This window comes from Vulpes vulpes, chromosome 13 (assembly GCF_048418805.1).
Source record: "Vulpes vulpes isolate BD-2025 chromosome 13, VulVul3, whole genome shotgun sequence".
Lineage (NCBI taxonomy): Eukaryota > Metazoa > Chordata > Mammalia > Carnivora > Canidae > Vulpes > Vulpes vulpes.
Window position 1 is genome coordinate 36,703,741 of NC_132792.1, and position 25,443 is coordinate 36,729,183.

At 37.2% G+C, this 25,443-nt stretch overlaps 1 protein-coding gene across 2 annotated transcripts in view; it reads left to right on the top strand.

The window, feature by feature from the left end:
* The window catches only part of NIPAL2 (NIPA like domain containing 2), a 76,798-nt gene that overhangs the window by 12,969 nt on the left and 38,386 nt on the right, over window positions 1–25,443 (top strand). For both annotated transcript variants that reach the window (XM_072734234.1, XM_072734233.1), the window contains exons 2-3: window positions 8,638–8,706; window positions 9,960–10,131. In XM_072734234.1, the coding sequence (XP_072590335.1) occupies window positions 8,638–8,706; window positions 9,960–10,131 (241 nt within the window). The remainder of the gene's footprint in view (window positions 1–8,637; window positions 8,707–9,959; window positions 10,132–25,443) is intronic.

Genomic DNA, 25,443 nt, shown 5'->3' on the forward strand with positions numbered 1-25,443 from the left:
TTGAATAATTAGGTAAAGTTTCGGAAAAATCAAGAATAAGATATACTAAGTTTATCAGGAAACTGTTTCTGACACTTACTTTAAATACCTATATAGTTCTTATTCTTTGTATAATATAAATTAAGTAGATTTTAAAAGTCAGCAAGCAGATTTTTATTGTATGCTAGTGGAAACTCAGTTGTTGAAATCTGAATTCTGGGACAAACTTGTGTTCTCACCAAAAACCAAGAGCTTAGTATATTCAAACTCTAGTTGATTACAAAATATTCCCTGTGAGATCATGCTAGGACCAAAGGCCAAAATGTATTATTTCTAGAAGTTTATAATCAGTTCAGATAGCATTTAAAAAACAACTTTCTGCCAGGTTCTATACTAGTCATTAGGGTAAAAAATGAGTTCATAAGGAAGTCATAGCTTTGCCCTCAAGGAGCTTATATTCTAGAGGGAAAATGAACTTGTACAAAATCATTACATACAGTATAATATATGGAGACATAGAAGTGTATAAAGACTAGATTCAGAGGAGGGAAGTCAGAAAAGCTAACTTAGAAGTCAGATGCCAAGAAATTGTCCAGAATTCAATATAAAAAGAGGAAGAATTTGAAAATATATTAATAGGAAAGAAGGAGGATAGAATTTAAGAGTCTAACATACTGGTAACAGGAGTTCCATGTGGAGAAAATAGAACAAAAGGGAGCTGACATTTGAAGAGATAATAGCAGAGAACTTAACCAAATTTGTGAAAGACATGAATCTTCAAACTGAGGAAGCATGAGTCCTGAGAAAAAAGTGATTCGCATACTGAAAAATTGTAGTGAAACCGCTGAAAATCAATGACAAAGAAAATCTTAAGAGCATCCTGAGAAAAATGGCAGACTATCATTTGTCAAATGTTGCAAAGGAGCAACATTTAGGTTGACAGCAGTAGGTTGTCAACCCTTGTCAACAATGACAAGGGCCAGGAGACAATGGAATAATATCACCAGAGCACTGAATGAAGAAACTGTCAGCCTGTATTTCTCTACTCAAGGGGAAAGATGACATAAAGGTATTTGCAGAATAACAGAGAATTGGAACTCAAAGATTTCATTGAAAGAGCTACTAGGAAGTTCAGGACACTGAAGAAAAATTAAGATACAGGAATTTATTACCCCCAAAATAGAAGCAATCCAAGTGTCCATCAGCTGGTGAATACATAAATAAAATGTGGTGTATCCTACAATGGAGTATTTCATAGCCATACAAAGAAATGATACATTCCACATACTTGATACATGCTACACCATAGTACCCTTGAAAACAACTTGCTAAATGAAGAAACCAGACACAAAAGGTCACATATTGTTATGAGTCAATTTGTATAAAGTATCCACAATAGGCAAATCCCTACAGACAGAAAGTAGTTTGGGACTGAGGGGAGGAGGGAATGGGAAGTGACTGATAATGGGTATGGAGTTTGTTTTGGGGTGATGAAAATGTTCCAAAATCAGATAGTGGTGATGGTCGTACAACTCTGAATATTCTAAAAGCTATTAAGTTGTATACTTTAAAAGGGTGAACATGATGGCATATGAATCATATCTCAATAAAGCCATTTTTTTAAAAGAGCAGTGATGAGCAAAGAAACATGGATAAATAGGGCAAATATTGATTGCATGAAACAATCATAACAATGACGAATTTGAGGCTACAAAAGCAAGGTGGAACTAATATACCATCAAGAACAATTGAGGGTCACTGGAGGGGAGGGAGGTAGGAGGATGGGGTAACTGAGTGATGGACATTAAGGAGGGCAGATGATATAATAAACACAGGGTATTCGGAACGCAGCGGTTTGGCGCCTGCCTTTGGCCCAGGGCACGATCCTGGAGACCCGGGATCAAGTCCCACGTTGGGCTCCCGGTGCATGGAGCCTGCTTCTCCCTCTGCCTGTGTCTCTGCCTCTCTCTCTCTCTGTGTGACTATCATAAATAAATTAAAAAATTAAAAAAAAACACAGGGTATTCTACAAGACTGTGGACTCACTGACCTCTACCTCTGACCAATAATACATTATATGTTAATTAATTGAATCTAAATTAAAATTATTTTTTAAAAAAGGTATAAGGGAGGAGACACCGTAGTTAAAGTTTTTATAATGTCAGGAGGCTAAGGATATTGATTAACATTAGAATTTATATCAAGAATGCAATTTCATAGTAGAGAAACTGTATTGCTCAAATATTACTGTTGGGGATGTAAAATGGGATAGCTACTCTGGAAAATAGTTTGGCAGTTCTTTTCAAAGCTTAAAATAGGCTTACCACATGATCCAGCAATTACACTTGTGGCGTTTATCCCAGAAAAATGAACTTATTTTCATGCAAAATTTAAACACAGTATTCGTAGCAGCTTGATTCACGCAGTCCAACATCGGAAACTACTCAAATGTCATTCAGTGGGTGAATGGTTAAATAAATTATGGTACATCCATACCATGGAATACTACTCAGCATTTAAAAAGATCAGACTGGTATTAAAAAAATAATAATAATAATAAAAATAAAAAGGTCGGACGGGGGGCAGCCCGGGTGGATCAGCGGTTTAGCACCGCATTCAGCCCAGGGCATGATCCTGAAGACCCGGGATTGAGTCCCACGTCGGGCTCCCTGCATGGAGCCTGCTTCTCCCTCTGCCTGTGTCTCTGCCTCTCTCTCTCTCTCTCTCTCTCTCCTTTCTGTGTATTCTCATGAATAAATAAATAAAATCTTTTAAAAAATAAAATATATAAAAAGATTGGACTGTTGATCCAACAACTTGGATGAACCTTAAGGCTGATGCCAATTTCAAAAGTATATCAGCTCTATGGTTCCATTTAAGTAGCATATGTAAATTAATGTAGTTCTGGAGATGGAGAACAGATCAGTGGTTACTATAGGTTAGAGATGGGGAAGAGAAGAAAACAGGTGTATCAATAAATGGGTAACATAAGAGAATCTTCTGGTGATGGTACAGATGAGTCTCCTGTTCTCACATACACACAAGTGCTTGCATAGCTGGTAAAATCTGAACAAGATCTTTACCAATGCCAGTTTCTTGACTTTGATGTTTTGTATAATTGTGTAAGATGGGAGCTTTGAGGGGAGCCTGGGGGAAGAGTGGACAAGGACCTACCTTTACATTTCTTTCAAAATTATTTCAAAATGAAAAGTTTTAAAAATTTAACAATAATTACTAAAAGAAAATAAGTAAGCTGTATAACTTCTTTGCCAAAGACTAGGGAGAGGAAAAAAGCAAAGACTAATCAACTAATCCTAAGGAAAGGAGAAAATAGCACAGAAAAAGCAAAATAACTACAAATACAAAAAAAAAGGTAGAAACAAATGAATATATTTATAATCACATTAAATAAAATGGACCAAACTTCACATTGAACAGAAAGTCTCAGGTTTTATTTTTTTCCAGTTCAGTTAGTTTCAATGTATAAGAGACCTAAGTATAATGACATGGAGATGTTGAAAGTACATGATGTGGAAAGTGGCAAATATCTGAAGAAAGCAGTGACATAGGGGCACCCGGGTGGCTCAGTGGTTGAGCATCTGCCTTCGGCTCAGGTTGTGATCCCAGGATCCTGGGATTGAGTCCCACGTCGGGCTCCCTGTGAGGAGCCTGCTTCTCCCTCTACCTATGTCTCTGCTTTTCCCTGTCTCTTGTGAATAAATAAAAAATTTTAAAATAAAGCAGTTAAAGTGAGAACATATGGTGATTAAAAGAACCAATATATCATGATAGAAAGAACAATTAACTGAGAGGGTAAAACAATCCTGAATTTTTACATTCCTAACACTATAGCACTTTACATATTTTAAAGCAAAATTCAGTATATTTAAAAGGAAAATAGATAAATCCATGTTCATAGTTAGATTTTTAATATACCTACATTGACAATTGATAGACAAAAAAGTCCAAAATTTATTAAGCGTATCAAAGATTTGACCAATGAATTAATGGAGTTAGGTAGATGGATGGATAGATAGCAAAATATATATAAAGTGTATTAATCTAACAATTAAATACTCTCTTTCAAACATACATGGAATACTTATAAAACTTGACCATACACTATTAGGTCACAAAACAAATTTCAGTTTATACCATATAGTAGGTCAAAAAGCAAGTGTTAATTTGTACACAGCATATTTTCTGCCCACAACTCAATAAAATTAGAAATTGGTAACAAAACAATAAACAACACCTCCATTATTAAAATATTAAAAAACAGACCTCTAAATAATAGAAGGTCCAGATAAAAATAATAAACTAATTAGGTATTTAGATCTAAATGCCGATGAAAACTACATGTATAGAGCTAAAAGTATGTATGGAGCTAAAACGGGGTGAACTTAAGGGAATATGTATAGCTGCACTTGTATATATTATTAGGAAGAAAGGAAAAGCTAATGAGTTAAGTATCTAAATGAAGAAGATGAAAAAATTCACTAAAATATAATAAAGGCAAATCTAGGAAGGAAAGAAGTTTATCTAATCAACTTCAGAAAAAGAGTTTCCTGGGGTGCCTGGGTGGCTCAGCGGTTGGATGGCTGCCTTCAGCTCAGGTCATGATCCCGGGATTTGGGATCGAGTCCGCATTAGGCTCCTATATGGAGCCTACTTCTTCCTCTGTCTATGCCTCTGCCTTTCTCTCTGTGTCTCTCATGAATAAATAAATAAATATTTTTTAAAAAGTTATCTCTGGAAGAGAGAAGAGATTATAAGAAGGCTAGCTTCATTGGTAGCATTTTATTTTTGGGGGGTCAGAAAAAGAGATGTAAATACTTTGTGTATTAAAATTATTGATTGTGGGGGGTACCTGGGTGGCTCAGTGGGGGTAAGTGTCTGCTTTGAGCTCAGGTCATGATCCCAGGGTCCTGAGGTCAAGCCCCACATCGGGCTCCTTGCTCTAGGGAGCTTCTCCCTCTCCCTCTGCTTGCTGCTTCCCCTGCTTGTGCGCTCTCTCTCTCTCTCTCAAATAAATAAAATCTTTTAAAACATAAAAATAAAAATTATTGTTTTTAACAACTTTATAGAAATGTAATTCACATAGCATACAGTTCACTCATTTTAAAGTGTACAATTGGCTGATTTCTAGTATATTCAGAGTTATGAGACCATCACAATCAACTTTAGGATATTTTCATCACCTCAAAAAGAAACAATCCACCCTTTGGCTGTCATCCCTAAGCTCTGCGTCTTTACCTGGACTAAGCCACCACTAATCTGCTTTCTCTATTTATAGATTTGCCTAGTGGGGACCTTACATATAAAAGGAATCATATAACATGTAGTCATCTATGACTAGATTCTTTTACATAGCATAGATTTTTCCAGGCTCACCCGGGTTGTAGCATATATCTGTTTCATTCCTTTTTTATGGATAAATAATATTCCATTGTATGAACATACTATGTTTTGTTTATTCATTAGTTGATAAACATTTGAGTCATTATCACTTTTGGCTGTATTATGAATAATACTGCTATAGACATTTGTGTACAAGTGTTTGTGTATGTTTTCATTTTTCTTGGATTTATACCTACGCGTGGAGTTGCTGAGTCAAATGGAAATTCGATGCCTACGTTTTTGAGGAACTGCCAGACTGTTTTCCAAAGTGGTTGCACTGTTTTATATTTCCATCAGCTTGTATGAGGCTTCTGATTTCTCTACATCCTTGCTAACACTTGGTATTATCTGACTTTTCGATTATAGCCATCTTAATTTGTGTGAAGTGGTTTATCACAGTACTTTCTATTTGCATTACCTGATGACTAATGATGTTGATGTTGAACATCTTTTCATGTGCTTATTAGCCATTTGTCTTCTTTGGAGAAGTGTCTATTCTGATCCTTTGCCCAATTTTAATTGGGTTGTCTTTTTGTTATTGAGTTGTAAGAGTTCTTTATATATTCTAGATACAAGTCCCTTTTCAGATGTATGATTTCCAATTATTTTCTACCATTTTATGGGTTCTTTTCACTGTCTTGATAGTGTCCTTTGAAACACAAACATTTTTAATAGTGATAAGGTTTGATTATCTTTGTTGTTGTTCCTTATGCCTTGATGTCTTACCTATAAGAATCTGTGGCCAAATCCAAGATTATAAAGATTTATCTCTATGTTTTCTTCTGAGCATTTCATAGTTTTAGCTCTTAGGTCTTTGAGTTAATTCTTATATATGGTGTATGATCAGCAGTTATACCATTTTACATGCTCTTCAACAGAGTTTCAATTTCTCCACATCCTTTCCAACACTTGATATCTTCTGTTGTTGTTGTTGTTTTTAATTGTAGCCATTCTAATGAGTGTGAAGTAGTAGCTCATTGTAATTTTGATTTGCATTTCCCTAGTGACTAGTGCTGTTAAACATCTTTTCATGTGCCTATTGGCCATTTGTATATCTTCTTTGGAGAAATGTCTATACAAGTCCTTTGCCTATTTTTAGTTGGGTTGTTAATTTGTTGTTGAATTGTAGGAATTCTTTATATATGCTGGATGTCAATCTTTATGAGACATTTGATTTGCAGTTATTTATTCCTATTGAGTAGATTGCCTTTTCACTCCATTAATAGTGTCCTTTGTTACACAAAAGATTTTAATCTTGATGGAGTCCAGCTTATATGTTCTTTCTTTTGTTGTGTGTGCTTTTGGTGTCATATCTGAGAAATCATTGTCAATTTCTAAACGCTCAGCCTGGTGGCATTTAAACTACTCAGTGAATGACTTAAAGAACTGAAATAAGTTATTTCTATTCTACAATTCACTGTTATAATTATGGAAGATTTCATAATCATCCATTCAATCCCAAGCTTCTTCTGAATCTTTATTTTCCTGATTACTGCCAAATGCATTCAGTTATAAATTGAAAGCATGGAAATAGCACTTTATTATTATACAGGTTTTCCTCATGAGGAATAGTGATCAAAATTATTGCCAAGTGCCTTTATTAGGAAAAGAAAATTTTTAACTGATTAAAGACTATGGATATTATATATCAACTATTTAATGGGTTTTCAACTTTTCTGCTTTATTTTTAAAAAACACTGAATTTCACTTCAGCATATATAATAAAGTTCTAAAACTTCAAAGACATTTTGCATTCCAAAAAGGGTTCCTTGTGGTTATAATATTCATTTGAAATTCAAATCACTCCTTGGAATTTGAAGCTAGCTAGAAATTATGTACTGTAGAAGAAGAAGGGGGAAGATCCCTGATGCCATTGCTAATTTATTCTGCTACAAGTTATGACACCTTTGTGCCATTTGAGCAGCAAATGAATGTTTTGACCTTGGGCTGGATGTGTAGTAAACTATCCATAGTAAACGCTATCTATAGTAAAAATCTTGGGCAATGTGTAAGAACTTATTTTTAAATCTCTTTTTAGTTCTTGTTTTAAGCCACTATATACTTTTTCAAGAGCCCCTAATTTTGCAAAGTAAATATGTAGAAGATCCAGTAGAAGCCCTCAGGCAATTTGCCATCTATTCATAGAATGTAATGATGCACATGACAGTGGATGAATGTGACAGATGGTGTAGAAAATCCAGTAGAAGCCCTTGGACTATTTGCTTAGAACATAATGATGCATGTGCCAGTATAAAAGAATAAAAGCATTACCATTTAGAGTCTGAGAAAGTAAGGATGGGCTGTGGTGGTCTGAATGGGTTTCAAGGAGGGAGACCTGAGCAGGCTGGGAGGATGAAGTCTGACCCGAATGGGCTAAGACGGGGCACCACTCTCTCTAGGAGAGAGGAGAGACGTGAGCAAAAGTGTGACCAGCTGGAGAATGTCTTGCACCAGATGCCTGAGGCAGAGGATACATTAAATATACTGTGGCCAGTTGTATGGTCAGGATGAGGACAGATTATGGGGAATTGGTGTGGTAGTTTTATATTTGATGTAGCTGACTGGAGAGAAGCGCTGTGGGTTCTTGATCAGAGGAGTGGTGGGAAAATGTAGTCTGTCTCCAATGGAGATCATAAAACTTGACAAGTAAATGGATTTTGGAAACATCTTATTCAACATTATCTTGTTTACTGAGCCCAGGGAGTTGAAATAACTTGCTCCGAGTCACCCCTTAAAAAATAGCAGATCCAAATCCCAGATTCATGCTTTAACTCGAAGGCCAGTGATCTTTCTTTCATGCCACAGTCCTCCAGAATATACTAAGAGATAGGAGCAAGGGAGAGAAGATGGGCAATAATTGTACAGTCCACACTTAAGGCAATGAACACAATGAGAAGGATTGCTGAGGAAGAGGGACGGAAAGGATAAATAAGAAAGCACCTTAATGAGAAAAAGTCAGAACCTGGTAACTATTTATTTTAGCAAATGAGGCAGATAGTTAGAGAATTCAGTAAAGGGTTGAGCTTGTTCTAAAAAAATATTTGACTACAAGTGTAAAAAAACAAATCCTAATAAAACCACTATTCAAAATCCAAATGACCCCGACAAATGGGTGCTTAAGAAAATATTTGCTGAATGAGCAAACAAATGAATCAACTTAAATTTTGTTGTTGTTGCTGTTGTTGTCTTTTTTTTTTTTTTTTTTTTAGTAAGTATCATACAAATGCTATTTTAAAAAGAAAACATTTTCTTTTACAGATTCACCTTTCTGGAGTTTTGCTAGCCATTTTAGGAAATTTGGTAATGAGTATTTCCCTAAATATTCAGGTAAGAAGGAGCTTATTTTTCTAACTCTGTAGTTTGATCTAGGAACAGAGTATGACTTTAAAGGGCCCTCAGGCACTTCTCAGGATCCTTCCTCCACACACACACACACACACACACACATACAAAAATACAAACAATTATACTGTATGGCCTCATTGTTGTAAAGACAAATATAGGCTAGATTGCTTTCACTTCTTTCTTCTTCTGATTTTAAAAGAAATTAAATGTTTTCATGGCCTCTTAATCATATTACATGTCTGAGGCAAAGTGCCTTGGTGGCTTGAATTCGTACCACAAATTTGTACCAAAGATATTCATAATCTTGGCATAAACCAAGATTTATTTTAATGTTCTGTGTTTCTTCTAGTACTTTTATTATTATTTTTTAAGTTTTTAAACGTCATCTAGAATTGTACATACTTTTTTTTTATTATTATTATTTTTTGATAGTTACACAGAGAGAGAGAAAGAGAGAAAGAGAGAGAGAGAGAGAGGCAGAGACATAGGCAGAGGGAGAAGCAGGCTCCATGCACCAGGAGCCCGACATGGGATTCGATCCCGGGTCTCCAGGATCACGCCCTGGGCCAAAGGCAGGCGCCAAACCGCTGCGCCACCCAGGGATCCCCTGTACATACTTCTTAATAGAAAGTAGGTTCAGGCATCATAAAATTAATAAGGAAACAGGGCTTTATTTAATGGCCAATTTTCCAGGAATGTATGTGCCTCAAATACAAAGAAATACTCTAACCAGATATAAACAAGTATGTATCACCCCAGGTCCCTACTGGCAAAGTATTCTGCCCCAGTATGTTTATTGTGGTAGCTACTTTGACTCACACATTTAAGTCCCTTTTCAAAGTGGTTTTCTTTAGTAACTTATTTTATTTCATTAGTGTTTATTTTGGCTGGACTTTTTCAACATTCTGAAAGAAGTATTGTGGTGTGGGAGACTGAAAAGACACTAAGCTCCTTAACATACTCCTCACCTTTGGAGAATAGTTACTGATACTAATTTTATAGCTACAGGAACTAAACATTCTTATGTAAGGAAGGCCCTTCTGCTACAAAATTCTCTCTTAATGACAGTCGCTTCTGCAGCTGATATGTTTGGAACAAGCAGAAAACCATAATAATCACTCTGTAATAATCTGCAAATTTCAAAGCCATGATGCAAATACACAGGACCAAAAATTTTCAAGGCAAGTTCTAACTGGGAGAGATATTTTCTTATTTGCCTTCTGATTTACTTCCAGAAATATTCTCACGTCCAGTTGGCACACCAGGAACATCCCAGGCCCTACTTCAAGAGCGTGTTGTGGTGGTCTGGGACCGTGCTCATGGCCGTGGGGGAGACAGGCAACTTTGCAGCCTATGGATTTGCTCCTATTACTCTCATCGCTCCATTAGGCTGTATGTCTGTTACAGGTGAGCCATTTCTCTGTGTTTTGACAAGCAGAAATTGTTAGAGGTCAGGATAGTTGGCAAAAAACATACAACTTGAACAACACATGAATAAAAGAAGAAAGTCTATTTCCTATTTTCTTAGCATTTTATCTTGGAACAATTACACTGCTGATTTCACTTATCTACCATCATGCCGCCATGTTACCATGAAGAAACTTGCATTTTGTAACTGTAGTATTTGTGTTTAAAAGCCTGATTTCTGGGACACCTGGGTGGCATCGGTTGAGCGTCTGCCTTTGGCTCAAGGCATGATCCTGCTTCTCCCTCTGCCTAGGTCTCTGTCTCTCTCTCTGTGTCTCTCATGAATAAATAAATAAAATCTTTAAAAAAAAATAAAAGCCTGATTCCAGTGTCTGCATCTTAATAAATTAATAGCAACAGCAAATGTTATACCATGCTTTTTAAATTATTAATGAATTACCTACAAGTATTTGTCATACATTGTATTTTATGCATATGTTAAGCTGACATTACATGTACTTAGAGTGTTTGATGCCTGATCTTGAATCTATAGTTCAGTATCTCTTTACATTAAGAATTAAGTACTGGAGGGACGCCTTGGTGGCTCAGAGGTTAAGCGTCTGCTTTCAGCTCAGGGTGTGATCCCAGAGTCTCAGGATCAAGTCCCACAACAGGCTCCCTACAGGGAGACTGCTTTTCCCTCTGTCTGTGTCTCTGCCTTTTTCTGTGTCTCTCATGAATAAATAAATAAAATATTTTTTTAAAAAAGAATTAAATATGGTGGCTCAGTTGGTTAACCATCTGACTCTTGATTTGGGCTCAGGTCATCATGATCTCAGGGTTATGTGGATCAAGTCTTGTGGGCTCCGTGCTGGGCGTGGCACTAGCTTAAGATTCTCTGTCTCCATCTTCCTCTGACCCTCCCTCTGCACACCTGCACGTGCTTATGCATGCACGTGTGTGCTCTCTCTCCCTCTAAAATAAATAAATAAATATTTAAAAAGAGGATTAAATATTGGTTATTCTATATTACTATAAGAATGTGTAATTTTATAGTAATGTCACAATTAACCTACTTTCAAAATTTATGATTTACTAAATATATCTAGAAAAGAGAATATGAGATGTTGCTAAAGACTAAAAAAAGAGCAAAAAATCACTGCTAAAAAGATGAATAAATTTTCTAAGCCTTGTTAAAATCAATAAAATCTTCTTAGTTTTACTTTTTAATTGCTGCTATGGAAACAGCATGTTTCTAAATATCTGTGATTTTGAAACTTCCACTGAAGTAGGAATGAGTTGATGGTTATTGGCTGGTAACAACTAGATCAAGCATAAGATGTATTCACGTGTCTCAATTTTAATTTTCCATCCTAAAAATATGATATTTGTTTTTTTTTTAAGATTTTTTATTTTATTTATTCATGAAAGACACAGAGAGAGAGGTAGACACATAGGCAGAGGGAGAAGCAGGCTCCCTGCGGGGAGCCTGATCCTGGGACTCTGGGATTAAGACCTGAGCTGAAGGCAAATGCTCAACCACTGAGCCACCCAGGTGTCCCAAAAATATGATATTCTTTTCTTTTTTTTAAGATTTATTTATTCATGAGAGAGAGAGAGAGAGAGAGAGAGGCAGAGACACAGGCAGAGGTAGAAGCAGGCTCCATGCAGGGAGCCTGATGTTGGGACTCGATCCCAGGTCTCCAGGGTCAGGCCCTGGGCTGAAGGCAGTGCTAAACCACTGAGCCACCCAGGCTGCACAAAAATATGATATTCTTAAAGAAGGCATAGTTTAAACTGAAATAAAGTATATTGAAAAAGAATTTTATTTTATTTTGAAAGTCATTTCCCCCTCTTAATCATTCAAAATATTTTACATAAAATACTTCCATGCTGTATTATAGTAGAATATTTGGCAAAGAGTATTTTTTCACCCTTCTAGAAATTGCTCACTTAAAATTGCCATACTGTTACTACTCTGAATAGGCACACAATTTATGTAATCACTTACCATTTTTAACATGCCAATAAAATGAGCAATTTTAGTATATCTTCTCTTTGCTACACATACCATGTACATGGACATTGTAGATTTCTTCTTCCTTCTCAAAATCTAGAAATAAATGTTAAAAAATCTAATTGCATTGTCACCTTGGGATCTTTATAGGCCCCAATTGTTCTGAAAATGTTTTATTATTCTTCACAATGACTGTATATTTAGAACTGTTTTTTTTTTTTTTAAGATTTTTATTTATTTATTCATGGAAGACACAGAGAGAGGCAGAGACACAGGCAGAGGGAGAAGCAGCCTCCCTGCAAGGAGCCCAATGTGGGACTCGATCCTAGATCTCCAGGATCACACCCTGGGCCAAAGGCGGCGCTAAACCCCTGAGCCACCCAGGCTGCCCCTAGAGCTGGTTTTTAATTTTACTTCTTGTTTTGCTTTTTGCTTAATTTTCATTAAAATAGACAAAAAACTGTCCAAGAGCATAAAAAGACACCTGAGGGAGGATTGAGTGTATCACATTGTACTGAAATGCTCCATTTATTTCGAGTCTCCTGAGTACTGGGGATCTTTTTTCTGGGAAGAAGAAAAAGAGAGCTCCTCCAGCTAACTCAAAGAAAGGGGAGTATAGCTAGATTTATTATAATGATCAGAGATTTCACAGGAATGAAATACAGCCAGACTCTGTGGGATCTAAAGTGAGAATTTAGAAGTTACCAGAGATTAAGGGCCCTTTGGTGCCCTTTGCAAGACATTCAGGAAAGCTACCTGTGAAGCTGCTCCTCTTGGCCTGACTTGCTCCCAGCTCCCAGCTCTCATTAATAATAGGAAGCTTAAGTTTCCCCACTCACCTCAGACAGTGTCCCGTCCTCCCCAAGTCCCCATGGGGCCAGTCTCCCTCCCTTCAAACCCAAAGCCCACTGGTTTGACAGATGGGCCTTTCTTGATGCTACAGATCATTTTTCTTTGTGTGCCCTCAGCCCCAATTAATATTTCAATGTTAGAACCTTCTTAGCAACCTCCCTCTCTGCCCATAAAATGATTCAAAGAAGTAAAAAACTTATAGCCTCAAATACAAACCATTTCCTACTTTACAATCTTTGCAAACAGTAATATATGCTCATGAGTAATATTCCCACAGACTTCCTGAGCTGAAATTTAGGTTATTGTGAAGTGTTTAGGGTAGGTTATAGGCCATTGGTGATTGAGAATATTCCCCAGAACAAACCCCTACCACCCTGAGATTCCTTATAAAGATTCTAGAAACCCCAAAGGGCTAAAGCAAAAAGCAAAGTATTTTTAAAATAACATATCATATGGCTCTGTCTACAGATGTGGCTGAAGAGTGTCCACATTTCTTCTGTGCTGGAACTTTTCTCCTCCTTGTTTTTTGGAAGATTCATGAAAGAAATCAATCTTCCCTCTGAGTTTAAAAACAAACAAAAAAAGATATTGTATGCTGTGGTGTTGCATTGAATGGGTGTTTCAATATTCTTTTCTGGCCTTTCTTCTATCTTTTGTTGCTTTTAAAACAAAAAAAGAAAAGAAAAGAAAAGAAAAAGTCCAGAACAGTTTTAAAAAAAGTTGGAGCTCTAAAGTCCAAGTGAAGGGTAGGTTCTCTCTTCCATCTTCCTCCCTCTGCTTAGGTGATCTGGTTCACATCAACACACCATGGCCTTTCTCCTTCGAAGTGAGGAGAAAGGCTGTGTAGGTAGGTAATCCTGTGCTCTGATCTCACTGCACACAATACCCCAGGCCTGCTAATATGTCAGACCTGCTGTTTTATCTTACATAATCAAAACTCCTTTTCCCTTTGTAACTTCAATTGAACAGATTGTTCTTAGGACTAGTACATAAGAAACACTATGGTAAGCATTATGGCTATTTCAGTTTGCACTCTTCCCACATTCCTGCCTCCAACCATCTTCCTTTCTATCTTTTCTTTCTCCTTCTCTATGTGTTCTGCTGTCTCTCACTGAAATGCTCACCTTTTTTTTTTTTTTAATAATAAATTTATTTTGTACTGGTGTTCAATTTTCCAACATACAGAATAACACCCAGTGCTCATCCCGTCAAGTGACCCCCTCAGTGCCGGTCACCCATTCACCCCCACCCCCTGCCCTCCTCCCCTTCCACCACTCCTAGTTCGTTTCCCAGAGTTAGGAGTCTTCATGTTCTGTCTCCCTTTCTGATATTTCCTCCCCATGAAATGCTCACCTTGAAGGAGTGTCCCTCAAACACTAGTTTAATTGGTAGTTCCAAAGATGTTCTAAGAAACAAAGAGTTCCACAACCAAACAGATTTCTGTAATCTTGGAATTTAAATGTTAGCCAGGTTTCATTAGGGCAGGGCTTTGTGGGGCCCATCCCAGGATGGGTCCACACACACTGTGTCTTTCAGGGGCAGATGTAATAGGCCAGGTTTCCAGAAATTGCTGACCACAAAATGTTTTTATATGAGGCATCTTCAAAGGACAATAGTTCTGTAAAAAACCCCTTAGGGAATTCTTAAGGCAATGCTCACGTTAATAATGATCCAATCTCCATTGACTGCCTCGGGTGAGTTAAAAGCCTGTCTGAGTCTCAAGGATTGGATAATGAGGAATAATCCTGGCAGATCTGAATGCCCAGGCCTGACTCCAGTTTTTTGAGAATGTCAGAGCCCTAATATCTTGTGTCACCTTGCACTTTTACCCTACATTTCTCACTGAAGGATAGGTCCAAAAGCTCATTCTGGCAGATATGCTTATAATACTGGCAGTGTGGTTAATTCGGGATGTTGATTTGGGTTTGTGTTTCCATTAATCAAGAAAGCTTAATGAATGTTTCCTTTTTTTTTTTTTTTAAGATTTTATTAACTTTTATTTATTTATTTAAAATATTTATTTATTTATTTATTTATTTATTTATTTATTTATTTATGAGAGGGGGGCGGGGCAGAGACTCAGGCAGAGGGAGAAGCAGGCTCCATACCTGGAGCCTGATGCGGGAGTTGATCCTGGGACTCCAGGATCTCACCCTGGGCCAAAGGCAGGTGCCAAACCGCTGAGCCACCCAGGGATCCCCCTCACTTATTTATTTTAAAGAGGAAGAGATAGTGACCAAGATAGTGGGGGTGGGGTGGGGGCGGAGAGCAGAGAGAGAGGGACAAGCAGACTCCATGCTAAGCATGGAGCCCAATGCAGGGCTTGATCTCATGACCCTGAGATCATGACCTGAGCAGAAATCAAGAGTCGGATGCTTGCTTAACCATCTGAGCTCCCCAGGTGTCCCTTAATGGATATTTCATCTTTGGCCTAGGCTGGATATTTATCCCAGTAAGACAGGGAAGTTGTATGGTGAAGAACATGAGCTCTAGGGCCACATAGCAAGCTCTAGGTTTCTACCACTGGAAAGCTCTGTGACCTCACACAGGTGGTTTAAACGGGTTTATGCCTCAGGTCCCTAATCTGTAAAATGGAGGTAAAAAGATTTCTTACTTCAGAAGTTGTCCTGGGGAAAAGCAAAGTAAACACAAACACCTAAGAACAGTGTTGGATACAGACTATAGTATTTGACATATTGACAATATTAGTTATTGTCACTGAGATTTATAATAATTATTACTTAGAGACAAAGCACCTTATTCTTTATAAGGGAATCTATTCCCTGGCCTCCCAAATGGCTGATGATTAAAATCTCTAAAATGGAGAAACCATGGGGTGCCTGGGTGGCTCAGTGGTTGGGCATCTGCCTTTGGCTCAGGTCATGATCCTGGGGTCCTGGGATCAAGTCCCACATCGGGCTCCCTGCATGGAGCCTGCTTCTCCTTGTGCCTATGTCTCTGCCTCTCTCTCTGTGTTGCTCATGAATAAATAAATAAAATCTTCAGAAGAAATAAAAAATAAAATGGAGGAACCAGTTTAAGAAAAGACTTTAATTTTTCTTATTTATATAATGGTTAATTTGGGGGAAGCAGAAAAATAGGATCCTTGTAGCTCACATGTTCAGCCATTAAGCAGCAATTACCCTTTGACCCTTCCACATATCCCCTACCAAAACGTTGGAAAATACCAGAATTTCCAAATAACCTACCAAGACAGAATACATTAAAAAAACCAAACAAAGCAGACACAGAAATCTGTCAGAGGAAAAGCATGGCAGCCTAGGATGTGTATGTAACTTTCTCTCTTCTTGCTCTAGCTTTGTAGCACTTTTGTGAACTTGCTAATTAACTTCAGAGGCTGAAGGACAGATTTCTTTCAGGCCTAACTGCAACTTGAGAATGTGTTTTTGGAGAAACCGTATACCAGAAATCTAGTAAAAGTTGGATATTCTGTGCAGTTTGTAATAAAATTTTAAACTACTGCTAATCCTTCCCTCCTTAGAAGGCCTTTCTTGGCTTCTAGACCCAATTAAACAGGCTTATTCTCTGTTCCCTTAAGCCTTAAGTGGGCCCTCTTCTTATCTATATGGTGCGTTTTTGTGAATAGAAAAAGGTAGCCTTTCTCATGATACTTTATTTCTCTTTGTCTGCAAAGTATTGTAATACAGTGATTTCAGCAGGCCCGGATGCTTTAGTACTACCTACCTTAAAATTGTCCTGAGAAATATACAAATCAACAAGATATAAGATGTGGGTGGTGTTTCTCAGATATTGCATCTTTGTGCACTATGCAACCTGCTCAACCACACACAACAGTCCTGGTCCTACATTGCCCCTCCATCTACTTTCATCATTTTCACAATGACCTGTTTTATGTCTTTCCTCACCATTTAATTGAGACCCAGGAGACGTGACTGTGTATGTCTGGTTGCTTTCCATCTTCTTTCTCCAGAAAAGCATTGTACAGGGAAATCACACAGTACAGCTTTGTAGAGCTGGTTTGAATTTGAATTTTGATAAAATGAGGATAGGATGTTCTGTTCTAGAGTATTGGAAGACAAAAACACCTGCTTAAAAGCACAGTGGTTAAGCATTTCATTGCAAGGAACTCGTGGATATTCACTTTTGTGCATACTTAAAAGTGTATTAGCTTGTCCTTTGGGGGTTAAGTTAGATTATTTGTGCATCTACCAAGTACAGCCTTAAATTTAACATGTTCATTTTTATGCTTATCCTCATGATGTATCTATGCTATGTCTAAGTATTGAGAGATGGTTAAAAATCATGCAGCCATCAACAACCGAAAGAATTGAAGTGACATGGAATTAAGGAAATTCATGGTAGACCTTAGTCAGTATAAAATTAATTTTTCTGGGGGTGACAAAGGAGTGGGGTACAAAGGGAGATTGTTGCAGGGGGAGAGAGGACGGGAAAAACAGAACATAATGGAAGCACCAATGACATTTTTTCAGTTCTATACCCCTGAGTATATTGATGTAAAGTAATTAGGGGCACCTGGGTGGCTCAGTGGTTGAGCATCTGCCTTTGGCTCAGGTCGTGATCCCAGGATCCTGGGATCGAGTCCTGCATCAGGTTCCCCACCAGGAATCTGCTTCTCTCTCTGCCTGTCTCTGCCTCTCTCTGTGTCTCTCATGAATAAATAAATAAATGAAATCTTTTTAAAAAATAAAATAAAGCTTAAAAATTAAGTAATTAGAAGAAAGTTCATAGAATATATCACCCTTTCCAAGTTAAATTCAGAAATATTCCAAGTTAAATTTCAGTTAGAAGTAAAGAAACAAATATTGAAAGAGCATCCACTATGTCAGATAATGTATGAGACCCATAAACATGCTATTTTATTTCATTATTGCCCAGATGAATAGAAGTGGGCAATGAATAGATTAAACTTGAGATGAATTATATGAGATCAAACACCTGGAATTTTACATGGAATGTTAAAATCCATAGCAGCAAGATCTCCTTGGTCCTGGAATAATTTCCTAAGAGAAGTAGTCACCATGTGACTGGGCTAATCTGGACGATGGCTGGAAAGCCAACTGCACTGAGAAAATGAGAGAATGAGACACATGATGGATAAGTCTTTTCCATCTCCAGTTTTCTCTAACATGCTGGCTTTGGCTCAAATGGAAATTCATGATGTGGAATATATGTTTTGTATATTTCTGTTGTGCTCTGGTGGCACTGTAAGCTGCAGTGTATCCGTAATCCGTTAGGCAATGGCCTTACTGTAGCCAGAAAGCCCTGGTGATACCTTTTGGAACTCTAAAGAAGTCATCTCAAGCAGAAACTTTGGACTCCAAGATTTTTATTAGAAACAAATGAAAGGAAACATAAACAGACCAATTAGCCAGTGACCTGTAGCATTTCACAAACCTAGATGCTGTGAATCCTCCAGTCCTCCAGAGCATCATGCTTAGTGCCAGCCTGGATGAGATCACCGGACCTCCAAACCACATGGGCTTCCTGTGGGCACTCCACACAGACATTTATTTTAATGTTGAAAATATGCAGAAAATATCCCTTTCCTCAGTGGCTTCCTGGGTTGTCTGCTCTAGCAGATTTCCCAAAGCAGCCTAAATAAAATGTGCAGGATAAACCTCTGAAGTTCTCATTTTATGTCTGCTTCTGCACTCAGCTGAAAGCATTCCTAAGTCCTAAAACACAAGTTTTTTTTTCCCACTCATCCTGATTTTTTGAGAATGCCACAAAGTATTTCTAGAGAAATTGCTCCTGATGAAGTAATGTGCTATTAAATTTATAATACACAGTTAATCTTCTCAATGATAGTTTTTACTCTTTTGGAATCTTTTCAAGTTTAATCACTAATGTGTGTCAAGGAAAATGTAGAAAAGACAATGATTATTTTTTAATGCAGGTAAATTTCCTTATTTCAAATTATACAAATTATCTATGAACAGTTTGTGCAGTATCTTCAATAAATGACAATAGCAATTTTTTTTATTAACATGAATTACTTGACACTTTTATTCCTGCCAATAGGGATGGTAGGACAACTTTTTTCTCTACCAAGAAACATTTTTCAAACCATCACATCCTCAGATTTTCAAATCCTAACTCCATGCAGTACATTGTAATTGACCTACAATTCTACAACTAAGAAGGAATGATAATTTTGGAGTAGTCAGTACCTCCATACAGCTAGAGTTGATCGAGCCTGGGAGCATGCTCAATGTGCCCACATGTTTAAAGCTTGATTGTGAGTGACAGGAAAGTGTTTTTGCGATTTGCTTTTTAGCAGTACAATAAAGTTGCCATTATAAGTGATTGGAAACCACAAGACAGATATTTATATGTGTGGATATGTTTGTAGCATTATTATATAAATATGCTCTTTCCATGTCATGGGCTATTTTTTTATAAAAGGGTTCCCTTTACTACTTTATCGTCTACTTTCCTATTATATAAAAACATACCCTGGTTTCTCTTCAGATCGTAGAGGCTAAACAATAAACTGGAGGACACTAAATGAAAATTGATGAAATTTTCACTGTGGACTAGGTGAGATTTCAAAAACTGATGTTCTGTAGGTCAGATCTGACCATTGCAATGTTTTGTTTGGTTTAAACAATGCTTTTAAGAATATAAACTAATTTCCTATGTTTAAAAATTGGATCATAACACACAAAAAGTGGTTTACCTGAAAGAATCAGATTTGGTAGTCCTGGACTTGCATTTGGTTGGGGCTGAATTATGGCTGCCACCTTTCACTGATCTTGTATATTCCAGGTCACCATGGCCCCACTGCTCTTCATAGCTCCAGCAACCTGCCCTCGTCGCACCAGTCCACCACCCACAGCCCACCACCCTTGTCCCACACCCCATCAACTTTCATTGCCCTAGCCCACCACCTTCATTATTTTTCCTTCTCTAGAGGATTGCCTAATTGGCCCCGGACTTTTGAATTTGTAACCCATGGACCAAAGGTTTTTTGTTTGTTGTTTTATTTTTTACACCTGAATCAGATAAGACTATTACATCCATAATCACAATTGGGTAAAGTGTAATTGATTGTTTTAATTTTTGATTAAATTAGTCCTTTAAGAAGTGATCACAATTACACGAAAAAGAATAAAATTCCTAGGAGTAAATTTAGCCACAGAGGTAAAAGACTTATACACTGAAAACTCTTAAGACATTGATGGAAGAAGACACATATAAATGGAAAGATAGTCTGTGCTCAAGGATTGGAAGAATTCATATTGTTAAAATGTCCATACTACCCAAAGCAATCTACAGATTCATTGCAAACTATTAAAATTTCAGTGGCACTGCTATTTAGCATAGTACCAGAAGTCCTAGCCTCAGCAATCAGATAACAAAGAGAAATAAAAGGCATTCAAATTGGCAAAGAAGAAATCAAACTCTCACTCTTTACAGTTGACATGATACTGTATATAGAGAACCCAAGACTACACCAAGATTGCTAGAACACAGCAATTCAGCAAGGCAACAGGATTCAAAATCAATGCACAGAAATCAGTGGCATTTCTATACACTGACATGAGATTGAAGAAGGATAAATTAAGGAATCAATTCTATTTACAATTGCACTCAAAACCATAACATACCTAGGAATAAACCTAACAAAAGAGGTAAAGGATCTATACCCTAAAAACAATAGAACACTTATGAAAGAAATTGAAGAAGACACAAAAAGATGGGAAAACATTCCATGCTCATGGATTGGAAGAATAAATATTGTGAAAATGTCTATGTTACACAGGGCAATTTACATGTTCAGTGCAATCCCTATCAAAATACCATGGACTTTCTTCACAGACTTAGAACAAATAACCCTAAAATTTGTATGGAACCAGAAAAGACCAAAATAGCCAGAGGAATGTTGAAAAAGAAAACCAAAGCCAGTGGCATCACAAGGCCTGACTTCAAGCTAAATTACAAAGCTGTGATCATCAAGACAGTAAGGTACTGGCACAAAAAGAGATGCATAGATCAATGGAACAGAATACAGAACCCAGAAATGGACCCCCAACTCTATGGTCAGCTAATATTCGACAAAACAAGAAAGAATATCCAATGGAAAAAAGACAGTCTATTCAATAAATGATGCTAGGAAAATTGGACAGCCATGTGCAGAAGAATGAAACTGGACCATTCCCTTATACCAGACACAAAGATAAACTCAAAATGGATGAAAGATCTAAGTGTCAGATAAGAATCCATCAAATTCCTAGAGGAGAACACAGGTAAAACCCTTTTTTGAACTTGGCCACAGCAACTTCTTGTAAGACACATCTCTAAAGGCAAGGGAAACAAAAGTAATAATGAATTATCAGGACCTCATCAAGGTAAAACTTCTGCACAGCAAAGGAAATAGTCAACAAAATTAAAAGCAATATACAGAATGGGAGAAGATATTTGCAAATGACCTATCAGATAAAAGGCTAGTATCCAAGATTAATAAAGAACTTATTAAACTCAACACCCAAGAAACAAAAAATCCAATCATGAAATGGGCAGAAGACAAGAAATTTCACCAAAGAAGACATACGCATGGCTAACAAGTACATGAGAAAATGCTCCGCATCACTTTCTGTCAGGAAAATACAAGTCAAAACCACCATGAGATACCATCTCATACCAGTGAGAATGATGAAAATTAACAAAACAGGAAACAAATGTTGGAGAGGATGTGGAGAAGGGGAACCCTCTTGCACTGTTGGTGGGAATGCAAACTGGTGCAGCCATTCTGGAAAAATGTGGAGGTTCCTCAAAGAGTTAAAAATAGAGCTATCCTACGACCCAGCAACTGCACTGCTGGGGATTTACCCCAAATATACAGATGCAGTGAACCACTGGGATACCTGCACCCCAGTGTTCATAGCAGCAATATCCACAATAGCCAAATAGTGGAAGGAGCCTTAGTGTCCATCAACAGATGAATGGATAAAGAAGATGTGGTCTATATATGCAATGGAATGTTACTCAGCCATCAGAAAGGATGAATACCCACCATTTGCTTCAACATGGATGGAACTGGAGGATATTATGCTGAGTGAAATAAGTCAATTGGAGAAAGACTATCATCATATGATTTCACTCATACGGGGAATATAGGAAATAGTGAAAGGGACCATAAGGGAAAGGAGGGGAATGGAGTGGGAAAAATTAGGGAGACAAACCATGAGAGACTCCTAACTCTGGGAAACAAACAAAGGGTTGCAGAAGGGAGGCGGGTGGGGGCTGGGGTAACGGTGATAGATACTGAGGAGGGTACTTGATGGGATGAGCACTGGGTGTTATATGTTGGCAACATGAATTTATTTTTTTAAAGATTTTATTTATTTATTCATGAGAGACACACAGAGAGAGGTAGGGACATAGGCAGAGGGAGAAGCAGGCTCACCACAGGGAGCCCAATGTGGGACTCGATCCCGGGACCTGGGATCACGCACTGAGCCAAAGGCAGATGCCCAACCGTTGAGCCAACCAGGCGTCCCATGACAAGTTGAATTAAAATAAATAAATTTTTTAAAAAGTCTGGTGGCATTTTCACAAAATTAGAAAAGACAATTCTAAACTCCAAATAGCCAGAGGAATCTTAAGAAAGAAGAACAAAGCTGGAGGCACCATACTCCCTAATTTCAAACCATATTACAAAGCTATAGTAATCAAAACTGTATGGTATTGTCATAAAAACAGACACAAATCAATGGGCCAAAATAGCCCAGAAATACACCCAGGCATATATGTTTAAATAATTGACTACAAAGGAACCAAGAATATACATTGGAGAAAGGTCAGTTTCTTCAACAAATCGTCCTGGGAAAGCTGGACAGCCACATGCAAAAAAATGAAACTGGACCACTTTCTTACACCATACACAAAAATTAACTCAAAATGGATTAAAGACTTGAATGTAAGACCTGAAACCATGAAACTCCTAGAAGAAAATGTAGGTGGTAAGCCCCTTGACACCGGTCTCAGCAATGACTTTTTTGGGTTTGACACCAAAAGCAAAGGCATGAAAAGCAAAAATGAACAAAACCCACACTTACATGGTCAATTAATCTATGAAAAAGAGGCAAGACTAAACGGTGGAGAAAAGACCATCTTTTCAACAAATGGTGCTGGGAAAACTGGACAACTACAAGCAAGAGAATGAAACAGGACCACTTTTCTTACATCACACACAAAAATTAACTCAAAATGGATTAAAGACCTAAGTGTGAAACCTGAAACCATAAAACTCCTACAAGAAAAAGTAGGCAGTAATTTCTCTGACATCAGCTGTAGAAAAACTTTTTCTAGTTATGTCTCCTAAGGCAAGGGAAACAAAAGCAAAAATAAACTGTTGGCAAAACAGTCTATTTAAAAAAAAATTGAATAGCAAAAGAAACCATCAACAGAACAAAAAGGCAACCTACTGAATGGGGGATGATATTTGCGAATGATATATCCAATAAGGAGTATATATCCAAAAAATATAAAAAACTTACACAACTCAACACCAAAGAACCAAACAATCCAATTAAAAAGTGAATAGAGGACCTGAATAGACATTTTTCCAAAGAAAATATACAGATAGCCAACAGACATGAAAAGATGCTCAGTATTTTTTAAGGATGCTTAAGGGAATCCCCACAAGTAGAATCTAAATAATAATTTAAAAACCCCAAAATGAATAAACAAAGAAAAAGCAGAATCAGACCTATAAATTCAGAGAATAAACTGATGATTTCCAGAGGGGAGGAAGGGTAGCGGTTGGGCAAAATGGATGAAGGGGAGTGGGAGATACGAAATGCTTCCAGTTATGAAATGAGTAAGACATGAGAAGGAAAGGCACAGCATAAGTAATACAGTGCTTATTGTAATAGTGATGTAAAGGAACAGATGGTAGCCATGCTTGTGGTGGACATAGCATAACGTGTAAACCTCTCAAATCACTAAGTTGTACACCCAAACTAATGAGAGACTGTGTGTCAACTGTACTCAAATAAAAATAATAAATTTTTTAAAATTTTTTTTTAATTTTTATTTATTTATGATAGTCACAGAGAGAGAGGGAGAGGCAGAGACACAGGCGGAGGGAGAAGCAGACTCCATGCACCGGGAGCCCAATGTAGGATTCGATCCTGGGTCTCCAGGATCGCGCCCTGGGCCAAAGGCAGGCGCCAAACTGCTGCGCCACCCAGGGATCCCAAAAATAATAAATTTTAAAAGAGTACACTAATCTCAAGCACTGAGAAATGTATAGAATTGTTGAATCATTATATTGCATACCTGAAGCTAATATAACACTGTATGTAATTATATTTCAATAGAAAAAAATAAAAACATCTCTGGGCACCTGGATGGCTCAGTTGGTTAAGCCTCTGCCTTCAGCTCAGGTCATGATCCTCTCTCTCAAATAAATAAATAAAATCTTTAAACAAATTTTTAAAAGAACACAAAATATAAACATCAAATCATTATGTTATACACCTGAAACTAATGTTGTATGTCAATTGTACTCAAGTTTTGCACCAGAGAGAGTACTAGATGCTTTTTTATTTTTCCCCCCTTACAGAAAATATTCCTGCTATCGTTTTAACCCCCTCATGACTTCTACATAACCACTGTTTAAATTTTGGTATATAATCTTTCATATGCTACCTTTTCTTAATACATTATTGCAACACTGTGTAATGAATTTAACCCATGTCCACAAGAACCCTCTGTGTAGACCATGTCTGTGAGCACTCTGTTTTGAGCTATGTCTTTATGAAGGCCAGAATGGAAAAGGGTTCTTGAACCTCTGCTCAAATATGCCCCCAGTTGAAAATCTACATGATACCGTGAGTGCTGAAATCAATGCTCAGTAGTAATGATAGTTTAGTCACACCTAGCACAAATCTGCTTGATTTACAACTATGTTCTGGCTTAATGCTTTTTAAACTATTGGTCTTGAAGTGTTCTATTTCTGAATATTAAATTTTACTTTAGAGTAAGAGCATAATAGTTCTTTCCTCTTCCTAGGTGTTTATTAGGCAGTGGTGGTTGTTACAGCAACAACTAGACAGGATTGAGCTTGACGGATCTCTGATGGCAAATGTATTTAGGGCACTTCAGTTTATTCATTTTTTCTCATTTTAAAAATGTACTGCTCTGCTTAGAAGTCATGTTATTAGCTGTTGCTCAGATAGTCTTTTTGCCCAGCACAGCTCTCATTTTAACCATATTTTGAATGATAAATGAATTATGAGTGTTTCTTAACAAAATGTTCACTTTTATTACTTCCTTTGTTAGTTAAAACTAAAAATATTACTCTCTTACCTAACAATTTTTTAGAAAAACTCACATTCTTTTAAAACAAAAAAATGAATATGGAAGTACATTAGACATACGTTCTTTCAGAAAGCAAAAGTAGCATATTTATGTTCATAAAACAAAACTCT